The 13,019-nt window shown below is 36.1% G+C and overlaps 1 protein-coding gene across 1 annotated transcript; it reads left to right on the plus strand.

Moving 5' to 3' along the window:
- The first annotated feature begins 9,552 nt into the window (after window positions 1-9,552).
- LOC131647724 (ribokinase) lies at window positions 9,553-12,696 on the plus strand. Its single transcript, XM_058917582.1, has 5 exons — window positions 9,553-10,227; window positions 11,375-11,560; window positions 11,908-12,103; window positions 12,201-12,307; window positions 12,459-12,696. The coding sequence occupies exons 1-4, from the start codon at window positions 9,607-9,609 to the stop codon at window positions 12,290-12,292; spliced, it is 1,095 nt and encodes a 364-aa protein (XP_058773565.1). The 5' UTR covers window positions 9,553-9,606; the 3' UTR covers window positions 12,293-12,307; window positions 12,459-12,696.
- The last annotated feature ends 323 nt before the right edge of the window (window positions 12,697-13,019 follow it).

Below are 13,019 nucleotides of genomic sequence, written 5' to 3' on the forward strand. Positions count from 1 at the left end.
TTGATGGGAGAGAAAATGTCATGCCGTTTCCTTATGCAGTATTTGTTAGGAATGAATTAATGGTAAATTCATGTGTTAATATAAGTAATTTCTGGTCTAAACTAATGCAAATTGTGATAGATCCATAGGTTTTTAATGAGAATTGAACTGAAAAGGTTTAGTTCATGTGTAAAGCAAATCGAATCACTTGTGGGTATTATTGATGCAGGTTTAGAGTTGAAATGGAGCTTTAGGAAAACATGAAGAGGAAAGAAACCTGGAAGTCTCAAAGGCAAAGCAAAAAGGCAAAGTTTGATAAGGCCGCGCCGCGGGAGTTATAGCTGGCGCCGCGAAAAAGTCTCTGTTTCTGATCGCGCCGCGCACATCCGTTGCCGCGCCGCGGCCGCGGCGTTAAAAGCCCAAAACTTATAAATAAAAGCCCTAGCTTCCAAGTGAAGGACAGATCTTTTGTGAGCGAAATTAGGAGAGCATTCTGAGTTTGCAGCCAAGAACAACAACTGAAGGCCAAATCTTTACCAATCGAAGACATTCCATTGATGAAGATGAATCCCTCTATTAATTCTTGTGTGTTCTTCATGTCTATGGAGAGCTAAAATCCTCTTGTTGAGTTTAAGGTAGTAATTAACCTATGAATATACAATATCATTGATTCTTTCCTATGAACAATTGTTTGAATTTATTATCAATAAGAAACCTTGTTTTTATATTAAATTATCATGGAGTCTTTGATCGAAAGAAAAGATTTTAACTTTTGCCCTAGGTTACTATATTGATTCAATCTCAATTTGCAGAGATGGAATTGTGATTGAGTTTTCATAATTATCGTTCCTTATTACTATTATCGATATTGATATTTGGAGAGATCGAATCTCATACCGGTAAAAGTCTATCTAATTTGATTTGCAGACATGGAATCATATTTGAGGATAAGTGAAGATAGTAATTCAAAAGATTGTTCAATTGTGAATTAATTAATAAATTGTATAGGAATAGGTTGATGAACCCTAAAGCTCAACATATTTCCTTAATCGTTAACAAACGTTCATTATTTGCATTTAAATTATTGTTTAAATTTGATAGTATTATAATCATAAAACAAATCCAATTACTTTTTCTCACTCAAAATAACTAACTATAGAACGGCAGTGATATTAACCAATCCTTGTGGATACGATATATTATCGAAAATATTTACCCACAAATACTTTCAACAAATTGGCGCCGTTGCCGGGGATTGGTGTCAATACTGCTCGCATTGCAATAGTTTTTATTTTGAGTTATTTTTATTTTTCTGGTTGTTTCACGTGTTTGTTAGTTTTTGCAGATTTAGTGTATGCGCAGCAAAGTTTCCAGCGATCAACTTCTTTTTGATCCCGAGATCGAGAGGACCGCTAGGAGAGGAACATACACTACTATTTTTAGTTATTTACTCAATTTTAGATTTTTTAGTTATTTACTTAATTTTAGATTTTTTTTGTTTAGCTACTTAATTTTAGATTTTTAGTTTAGTTCCTTTATTTTAGATTTTTTTTTTGTTAGTTACTCTATTTTAGATTTTTTAGTTTAGTGCCTTTATTTTAGATTTTTAGTTAGTTACTTTATTTTAGATTTTGTTATTGCAATAGTTTTTTTTATTTTGATTTTTTATTATTATTTTTTTTATCTTGTTATTTCACTTGTGTGCTAGTTTTGTAGATTTTTGTTTTTCGGAATGTGGGACCCAAATATAAATGTTGCGATTCATGCTCAAAACGAGATCCTAACTCGACAAATGGAGTATCTCCTTCAAAGTGTGTCACAGTTCACACCTCAAGTTAATGAGTTTCATGATATCGGATGGTGCACACCGGAAGATGCGATGGAGTATCATATGGCTAACCATGAATACCAACAACAAGGGTTTTCACACTATAATCAAGGTTATCAAAGAGGACCCACTGAGTTAGAGAAAACCATGAATCAATTCATGCAATTCTCTTTAGCCATTCAACAAAACCGGGAAACGCAAGATGTTCAACTTACCAAATTCTTCACCGAGCAAAACGTAAGTCAAGTCTCAACTTTTCAAAACCCTATGACTTGTGTAGAAACCTGCAATGCTACTTCTATAAGGAGTGTAAAAGTGATTGATGAGGAAGTTGAAAACAATGATGATGACAAGGAAGATGTTGCTGAAAAGGATAATATAGAGCATATAAACACCAAGAAAAATATAGAAAGCGAGTATGAGCCTTCAATGAAGCTACCTTATCCAAGACCTCCTAAAAAAGTAGATGATGTGTTAGTTGAAGGAACAAAAAAGGGGGATATAATCAAAGAAGTCATGAATGAGTTAGAAACTTCAAAAGCTGAAACTTTTTCAAAAGAGAATATGATGGACTTAGAGTTGAAGAAGAGTAGTAATGCAAAGGAGCATAAACTCTCATTAGAATTACTCCCTCTACAAGTTCCTAATAAAGAAGGGAATGTGAGTCAGTACTTTCGGCCAATGGAAATGTTTAGCCGTTTGCAAATCACCATCCCATCTTTAGAAGGTTTAGAGTTAAAGCCAAAATTTGTCAAATTCATCAAGGATAGGTTCTCACCGACGAAGAAATTAACGGATAAGGAGGTTATCTCTCTTGAGGAGAGGAAAAAACAAATGAAGGAAGAGAGACCGCGAGTTGATGTGATAAGAATTAAGGATGAAGAAACCAAACAAGCAAACTTTAAATACTTTTGGGGCTTCACATTGGTAAGAAAAGTACCAAGAAAAAGAGACAATGGTTGATGATTGAACCATGATCCGTCAAGCTATGTGACGTTAAACGAGGCACTTCGTGGGAGGTAACCCACACTGCTAATGTTTTATTTTGTTTTTCTTATTTTTATTTCATGAAATAATAAGGGAACCTTTCCGGTGAAAGCTAGGAGGAAGCAATTGATATGGCAATACCCTTTGTGAGTCAACCCTCTCGGGCTTGTTCTGAAACATTGAGGTCAATGTTTAGTTCAAGTTTGGGGGTGGATTTACTCTTTTGTATTTTTCAATTTTCTGTTTATTATTTGTTTGTTTTATACTCAGTTTAGAATGAGTAGTCTCTACAGCATAATGAAAATCTCAAGCAAAGTACCAACAATGGAGCAACATGCGTAAAAGTGGTAGTGAGTGAAATTTTTTGGAAAACAAAAATTTAAGTTTTCACTTTCTTTTTCAATAAGTGACAAGGCAGGTATGAATTTTCGAACTCAAACTCCTAATGTATGCATGAAACTTAGGTTGTTAGTAAATACTTGACAGAAGTTCTTTATGGTACACTATTTTATTGGATCGGTTTAGCCTTAACCATTGTGAGGAAAGCCTTCCATTGTTTACTATATGCAGGAGACCATCAATTGTTTTGACTTGTTTGTATCATGCTAAACCGGTTGTTGCATCGTTTGTGGAAATCTGTGAAAGTGATTTAGGCACTTGTTTGAATCTGAGAGTTCTTTTAGCCTATTCTAACGTAAAACTTATTTTCTTCTGTGAGAGTGTGATCTTTTTGCTAACCATTCTTTGAGCCTGAGGTCAAGATAAGCATCATAATATGCACCAAGGAAAATACCTGGTGAGTTTTGATCTCAATAAAAAGTTTTGTTTCGAACCATCAACCATAAAATTTGGTGATGTGTTTTCTCTTTGACCTTTTTAGAAAGTAGGGGAGCATTCATATAATCTAGATACAGGTTGATCTCCAAGTTGGGGAGAGTCACAACCAAAAGAAGAGTAAGTACAGGTGGTAATCTGTGAAGGACAAAAGAAATTCGTAGCTTAAAAAAATGGAAAAAGAACAACGTTTGAATCTAAACAGTTGTTGAAAAAAAAGGGAGAAAAAGAAACACAGAGCTACGAATGGAAAAAGATGAACGGGTAAGAAAGATAAAGTTATAGAGAAGAAGGAACGAGTTATGATTTGGATGCTTCCCTAGTTTAGGAACAACCCTTGATTATCTTCTTTTCTTTGAATCTAAACTGCATTACAACCCTAGAAAGACCTTCTGATTCTCAGATTCCACAGGACTTGATGCTAACAATTTGGTGAACGTATGATATGGATTCTTGTTGATTCAATTGTTTGGATGAGTGTTGAAACCCTCTGTTGTTCATCATAATTTTTGATGATAGTGATTAGTGCTGATTCAATTACAATTGTATAGTGTTTTGAACTTCTGGAGGTAATTTGCTTTCAAAATTTGTTTCGTGTGTATGTTCTGAGTTTGCAGGAAGAGGAGGAGTATTTTGACTTGGTTACTAAATTGAACCACTTGAGAAACCTTTTTGAAAAACTTGTTGCATGACTGTTGGTATGTTTTGTTGGAGGTAAGTAATTTTGTTTAGGGACAAACAAAGCTCTAAGTTGGGGAGAGTTTGTTAGGAATGAATTAATGGTAAATTCATGTGTTAATATAAGTAATTTCTGGTCTAAACTAATGCAAATTGTGATAGATCCATAGGTTTTTAATGAGAATTGAACTGAAAAGGTTTAGTTCATGTGTAAAGCAAATCGAATCACTTGTGGGTATTATTGATGCAGGTTTAGAGCTGAAATGGAGCTTTAGGAAAACATGAAGAGGAAAGAAAGCTGGAAGTCTCAAAGGCAAAGCAAAAAGGCAAAGTTTGATAAGGCCGCGCGGCGGGAGTTATAGCTGGCGCCGCGAAAAAGTCTCTGTTTCTGATCGCACCGCGCACATCCGTTGCCGCGCCGCGGCCGCGGCGTTAAAAGCCCAAAACTTATAAATAAAAGCCCTAGCTTCCAAGTGAAGGACAGATCTTTTGTGAGCGAAATTAGGAGAGCATTCTGAGTTTGCAGCCAAGAACAACAATTGAAGGCCAAATCTTTACCAATCGAAGACATTCCATTGATGAAGATGAATCCCTCTATTAATTCTTGTGTGTTCTTCATGTCTATGGAGAGATAAATTCCTCTTGTTGAGTTTAAGATAGTAATTAACCTATGAATATACAATATCATTGATTCTTTCCTATGAACAATTGTTTGAATTTATTATTAATAAGAAACCTTGTTTTTATATTAAATTATCGTGGAGTCTTTGATCGAAAGAAAAGATTTTAACTTTTGCCCTATGTTACTATATTGATTCTATCTCAATTTGCAGAGATGGAATTGTGATTGAGTTTTCATAATTATCGTTCCTTATTACTATTATCGATATTGATATTTGGAGAGATCGAATCTCATACCGGTAAAAGTCTATCTAATTTGATTTGCAGACATGGAATCATATTTGAGGATAAGTGAAGATAGTAATTCAAAAGATTGTTCAATTGTGAATTAATTGATAAATTTTATAGGAATAGGTTGATGAACCCTAAAGCTCAACATATTTCCTTAATCGTTAACAAACGTTCATTATTTGCATTTAAATTATTGTTTAAATTTGATAGTATTATAATCATAAAACAAATCCAATTACTTTTTCTCACTCAAAATAACTAACTATAGAACGGCAGTGATATTAACCAATCTCTGTGGATACGATATATTACCGAAAATATTTACCCACAAATACTTTCAACAGTATTCCAGTTCAGGATCGGGACACTTCATTGATGTTCGGTGACATCCATCTGGCCTAATGCGAGACATTTTTGTATTTGTGTTTAGGGTTTGTGATTGTGTGTAATGCAAACCTAGAAACCCCAAATTTATAGAAGCCTTTGGAGGCTATGGACCACACAATGTCTGTCATAGAACGTTTTGTAGATATATCCACGGAAGGGGCATAAATTTCTCCTTTTCGTAGATGCATCTACGGTAAAGACCCTTAATTTTCAATGTAATGCCCTTCCATAAAAGCATCTACGATTAGAACCTATAATTTTCAATGTAACACCCTTCCGTATATGCATCTACGGAAGTTTCTCTGCTATTTTTTTAGCATAACAGAAAGCAGTAAGCAGCAGTTTCGATAAAAAAATTAGGAAACACAAAACGTAAACAATTTGAAACACATAGACACAAACACACAAACACAAAAAGGATTATATTGCAATGTTATAGAGTGCATATATTACAGTTTAAAACTAGATAAATACACGAAAAGAATTATCGCCGACTAAATCTATTGGTGGTTCCAATTTTGACTTTCCGCATTCGAGATTTTATCAATATTCTTCAATCTTTCGAATTCATGCATCCTACCAACAAATACATCCGGCCACGTCTCGGCAAGTTCGGTATGATGAAGATTCCATTCCGGTGACGTAGGTGGTATGGACATCCCGATTTCAAGTAAACTTGTATAAAATGACGATATTTGGTGAGCCATCCAACACATATAATACGATCAATTGGATTTGGAAGAGGTGCGGTGTGGAGCAAAAAAAAGGTTTTCGAAAACCCATAAACGCTTCAATTCAATGCATACCATGTCATATGCGCATGCAATAAGATGTCCCTTTTCCGGGAATCTCATCCAATGCAAAACCGGTGTGTAGCCCCCCAAGGGACAAGAGCTTCATTTACCGTTTCAAATTTGTTTTCGTCTCCAAATACCCGCGTATATGAGTCTTTATGGTTCACCAAATCTTCGATAAGATCATGATGGACAAGCTAATGGGCATCCTCTCCCTTACCAAGCAAAGCCGATATGGCCCGAAATCCGCAATTACCGTCCTCCACCACATTGACGATCCGGTCGATGTATTTATGCATAAAAATCGGCATCTCGTCAATGAATGGAATTTTTGGAGCAATTTGTACCTCTTCGATTGATGGAGCAATAGGTGTTGGAATATGAACTTTTGGATCAATAGGTGTCGGAATCGGAGTCGAAACTTGCGGAACTTGCGGTGGAATAGATGTTGGAGGCGGTTTGCTTATGGGAGCTCCCTTGTTTGAACTTTTTTGAGATTTTTCCGATTTCAGAGTAGGTGAGTCGGGAAAGCGTTTGTCGACGTGCTCACAATATGAAGGAGACCGTGTTGTCGAGTTGTCATTTGGCGTAGACTTCACTTTCTTCGGAGAACCCTTTGTCTTAACGGGTTGAGACGGTGGTTTCATGTCGGTTGTTTTGGGAAATCCAATCCTCTGCAATTGTTCTTTTATGTATAATTCCGTGTTGTCATCGGCCTTCGAAAACCTTTCTTGTATCGCCTCCAATTCGAAAATAATAGAGATATTCGAATCTTCTTCGACACAACCATCATCATCAAAACTAAGTCTCTTCCAATGAGGAGTGATTTCATTCATTGTTATTGGCTCACCTAATCTCACTTTTTTAGCAATAGCCCAAGCACACAGGAGACCATACGTGATAGTAATAGTGCAACCACACTTTGCGCTATCGCCACCAATTGTTTCACCTTGTTTCTCCTCGTGAAAGATATAATTCAATCCGGCCCGAGACATATTGCCGATCAATTGAGAGTAAAGGATGTTGTTCTTAAATCGATGCTCCAAAATCGTTATGCTCCGACCAAACGAGGTTTGTATTTTGTTCTGTTGGTTCAAAATCATGTGATTTATGGTGTCTCATGCTTTACACAAATCACCCTTGCTATCACACAACCAATTTTTCAAAGTAGCATGTGTCGACTCAACTCTATTGGTGGTTGTATTCCCAAGGTGTCGGACCTTATCAATCCACGCACAAACAAACTTCTCCTTCACTTTGTCAAGAATGGTGCTTTCAATGTATTTCAATAAATCGGGATATTTTTCACATGTTTTCCGAAATTGCAATACAGCATCGACATACAATTCTTTTGTCGACGAACTTGCAATATGAGCCCATGCATCCATTATTTGGTCAACAATCACTTCGGGCTTCACCGCTTTCCCACCTTCGGTCGCTACTTGTTTCGTCCCCACAACGGGTTTAACCTTACTTCTCACATTACATGATATGTGATATCGACAAAGTAATGCATCGGAAGAAGGAAATACCTTTGCAACCGCATTCATCAAAGCGGGGTCGCGGTCCATAACAATCGCCTTAGGCATCTCGACTTGTTTTTTCAAAAGTGAGAGACACACCTCCAAGGCCCGCCTAAAATTATCCTTTTTTTAACACTCCAAAAAAGCAAAACCAACGACAAATGTCTTCTGGGTGGATATAACACCGACCATCTCGAATAATGGGAGTCAATACTTGTTGTTCTTATAGGTAGAATCGAGAAGGAGTACTGTCGAGAAAGTGTTGAAAAACTTTATGGAATCCGGATGAGTCCAAAAAAATATCTCGGACCATAACCTCGTCATCTCAATTTCTGTATTGCTCCACGTATTTGTTATCATCCAACATTTTCAACAAATGTTGCATCTCGCTCCTATCTCCCCTACTCGTCTTTTTATTGTGGTGCCGTTGATTATACACTTGCCTTATATTTGATATGTTGTCGGATTCCTTCCTTTTCAATGTGGCAAGTATATTTTTCGGTTGGACAAAATTCAAGGAGATGTCTTTAATAGATGCCTTCTCAACCGGGTTGAGCCGACATGCAATAGGACGGCCTTGTAATTTTGCGCACAAATCATGGTTGTGTAAACCACAAACAACAGAGCATCTCCATTTCGTACTAGCCAACATGTAACAACGGGTTTTAAATGGACACTCGCATTTTCTAGTACTCGTGTCGTCTCTTTTAAAATTCTTTAGAGGAGGATGGTACTTCCCGCTTCTTTTGCACAATATTGTTACAAACGGGTTTCTTCTTGTCGTACCATTATACGATCTTCCTATCACCACACCAAAACCAAGATTAGTTGCGTTCATACGAATCCATGTTAGCATGCTTTCACGATCATCAAAGTCTTGCTTGCTGCGAAAGTTACATCCAACATCTACCACATTTGCGACTATCCCATCGATACTCGTACAAACATCGACTAAAGTAGCTAATTAATTCTCTTGAAATATTATCGGGGGTGCACTATACCTATTTTGTCAAAATCACACAGAATTACAAAATGCTGGAAAAAAACTGCAAGGACTATTTCGTAGATGCATCTACGGAAGTGTTCATCTTCAACACCTTCCGTAGATGGATCTATGGAAGCTACGTAACTTTTTTGCAAAAAAAATCGTTGATAATGTGAACAATGTAGTGGTTCAAAGTGATTATTTACTTGAAATTCATACTCTTCTTGCTCCCTTTGATTTGTTGCACCAAAAATTTTTAGTGTTGGAGTGAAATAGGGTATTGATAGAGTTTCTAAGGTGTGGAGTATGAAAAGTTTGAAGAAATAAAATAATGGGTGAGTGATCATTCTGGTTCAAACTATATCAGACACTTCCTTAGATGCATCTACGGAACAATGTGGCGCTAAGCTTTTCCATAGATGCATCTACGGAAGCTTCCCTTAATTGATTTTTATATGTATTTTTTCCCATATACACTAGTTTATTACATTTTTATAGATGCATCTATGAAAAAAATTAAATTTTTTCAAAATATAAAATGTTTCTGAATGTGCATCTACGATGTAAGTTGAGAAATAGTCAAAAATAATTTAAATAACAGAAGTTTTTTTCCCCTTGAAACATTTGTTTAAAGATAAAATAAAATAAGCTAAACAAAAGTCACCGCCGGAGTGTTAAGATCGAAACCAAATTTCAACAATGAACCAAACAGCCCTTTCACCATCAAAGCAATGGCACCCCTCAAATCAACCAAACCTAAAACCTCTCACCACTTCACCCACCACCTTCAACCCAATCAAATCCCTTCGATTCAACAACCAAAACCTCCCAGTCCTCCGTTCCGCCCTAAACCCTTCATCCCAGCCTCCACCGGTCGTCGTCGTTGGCTCCGCCAATGCCGACATCTACGTCGAGATCGACCGCCTTCCAAAGGACGGCGAAACCATCTCAGCTAAAACCGGCCAAACTCTAGCCGGCGGGAAAGGCGCCAACCAAGCTTGCTGCGGCGCTAAATTATCGCATCCGACTTACTTCGTCGGTCAGATTGGGGATGATGCTCACGGAAACCTTGTGGCGGACGCTCTCCGGGAAGGCGGTGTTGTTCTGGATTATCTGTCTGTTGTGCCGGCTGCTCCGACTGGGCATGCAGTTGTTATGCTGCAGGCGAGTGGACAGAATTCGATTGTGATCGTTGGTGGGGCTAATATGAGTTTTTGGCCTGAGAATTTGCCGGTTCGGCATTTGGAAGCTGTTTCTTCTGCTGGGATTGTTTTGTTGCAGAGGGAGATTCCAGATTTTGTTAATGTTCAAGTGGCAAAGGTTGGTGTTTTGCATTTTTGTTTTGAGATGAATGTGATAGTGTCTTTTTTGGTTTGATTTTTTTGTTTATATTTGTGATTGCTGCCTAGTTATGATCTGGAAAGGGTGTTTTGAATAGGATTGATTTTGTAGATATCATTGAGTTTGAAGTGATTTAGCTTGAGTTTGAAGTGATTTATGTTACAATGAAGTTACTTTTGAGTTTGAAGTGATTTAGCTCGAGTTATGAAGTGAGTTAGCTTGAGTTTGAAGTGATTTAACTCCAGTTATGAAGTGAGTTAGCTTGAGTTTGAAGTAATTTGCTACAATTAAGTTAATTTTGGATGTTTCTCCAAGATTGTCTAGGTCAAGCGAATGTTTATGTTTAGGTTCTCAATAAGAATTTAGAGACAAAATTGATTTTTTTAAGCATAGAATTAGTTTTGACATGTTTTAAAAGTGTATTCGGGTAAAAATCGTTTTGTATAAGACTTGGTTCTAACTTGAAGTTGAGATTTAAATTTTTGCCTCTAGAATTGTTTTTTAACTTCAAATCTCTTTATCAACTCACTTTTACGTGGAGTATTATCAAATATCCGCCATGGCAGAGCTATGGTGGATATACATGTTTGTTTTTGAGCTCACCGCAATGGTAAATATTGGCCAATTAAGCTAAATACATATCGGGATTTTGGCTCTCTACCATTTGCCATCGAAAACACTAGATGTGTCTAAACATAAATTACTTTACATGCAATTCACTTTTAATAAAATCTATTAATTCAAAATCAATTTTCACCATTGTAGTATGCATGAGACTGAGATTAACAAAACACATGTAGTTTTATATTAAAATAACTATGTTTGACAGAAGAAAAATCTATTATGATACTTTCGACCATAAAACCGAAAACAATTAGTTGAAGCACACATGGAGTGATTTTGTTGATCCCTTTATAAGAAGAGGTCATTTGAGTATAGTGTCTGACCTGATCAATATGATTTATGGCTTGGTGACTGCATTGACAATAAATTTGTAGTGTATTCGCTTCAGATATCATTGCTCCTTGTACTTGTGAACATATGATATGTTTCTTGTAGATTATATTTTCAATCCATGAGATTGTTAACTAGCCAAACCGTACTATGCTCTTGTTTGTACATACAGGCTGCAAGGAATGCTGGTGTCCCAGTAATATTTGATGCTGGGGGAATCGATGCACCAATTCCACAAGAATTACTGGATTTTGTTGATATTTTTAGTCCCAATGAAAGTGAACTTGCTCGCCTTACAGGATTGCCAACCGAAAGTTTTGAAGAGATTACAGAGGCTGCTTTGAAATGCCATAAACTGGTGAGTTCAAATAGTACCATAGGGATCTATTTCACGTTGTTCTACTTGAATGCTATATCCATCGCCTAAGGATATCTTAAGAAGATCAATTGACTTTTCAAAGATTTTAATCCTTTACAATATTTTCATTGTTAACATGCATGCATATATGACATTAGAAGTGTCATAGCATATACTCATTCTCGATCTTTCTACGGAATTGCCATATATTGGAATACTAATGGTTATATGGGTCTCACACTCACTGCCTTTCTTTGTATAATCTGCTAGGAAAAAATAGGACGAGAAAGATTTTAATTTTGATTACATTTGTTATGTTTTTTAATCTTTAATTTCTAAAATGTCAGGGCGTTAAGCAAGTTCTTGTAAAACTTGGTGACAAAGGATCTGCCCTTTTTGTAGAAGGAGAAGAACCAATTCAGCAACCAGCCATATTTGCTAAAACAGTCATTGATACAACCGGAGCTGGCGATACTTTCACTGCTGCTTTTGCTGTAGCGTTAGTGGAGGGAAAGTCCAAAAAGGAATGCCTCAGATTTGCCGGTATGTGTGGCAGAATGTATTTTGCTGTTTCTTGATGTTGGAATTTTCTCTTTAGAAACACGAGCCTAACTAACACGTGAACATTTTACCATAATAGCTGCTGCAGCGTCTCTTTGTGTACAAGTCAAGGGAGCCATTCCCAGCATGCCTGGTAGAAAATCTGTTCTCGAACTTCTTAATCACCATTGAAGAAACATGCAAAAGGTCAATTTCTGCGCAACACTTTTCATTTGTTTCATTCTTGTGACTTACTCTTTTATTCTTTTAAGCAATAGTTGCAAACCCTTGAAGATTTTGAAACACAAAATTGCTTTTCTATGACTGATAAAAATATAACAACTTTTGATTGTTACAGGTCACAATAAGGAGTAGCAGGAATAAATGTGCATGGCATAGCGAAGATTCTTGAAAATGACAAGGAAAAGAAAACTTTTCTGTAGAAGCTTTTTTTGTAGATGGGCACTTGGGGGTTGTAGTTTGTTTGTCATTTCAATAAGACGGTTAGTTTGGAGGGTTCACCTAAATGATGTAAACAGATGATAATATAATAAATGTCAGTTTTTTTGTCAATAATTATATTTACTTTCAAGTTATTTTGAACACCAAAGAGAGTTTTGATAAATCAAAATAAGAAGAGTGCTACAAACACTTTTTCAACAATGTCTAACTCAATCTATTGATTGAAATGAGTTCTACGTAAAATAATGGGATCCATAAAGTGTTCCTACTTCCTAGCACTCCTATCTAAACAAATATGGATAATATTCAATTTCATGTCACGAAGGCAATGTAATTTCATTTCATATTGATATGGACCTGATTGTTTTGTTTTTTTTTTTTAAATGATTTTTATAGTGTTATATAATTAATTTTGTGTAAAAAAATTTTACAAAGAAATTTTTTTGTAAAAACTTCA

This window comes from Vicia villosa, linkage group LG2 (assembly GCF_029867415.1).
Source record: "Vicia villosa cultivar HV-30 ecotype Madison, WI linkage group LG2, Vvil1.0, whole genome shotgun sequence".
Taxonomy (NCBI): domain Eukaryota; kingdom Viridiplantae; phylum Streptophyta; class Magnoliopsida; order Fabales; family Fabaceae; genus Vicia; species Vicia villosa.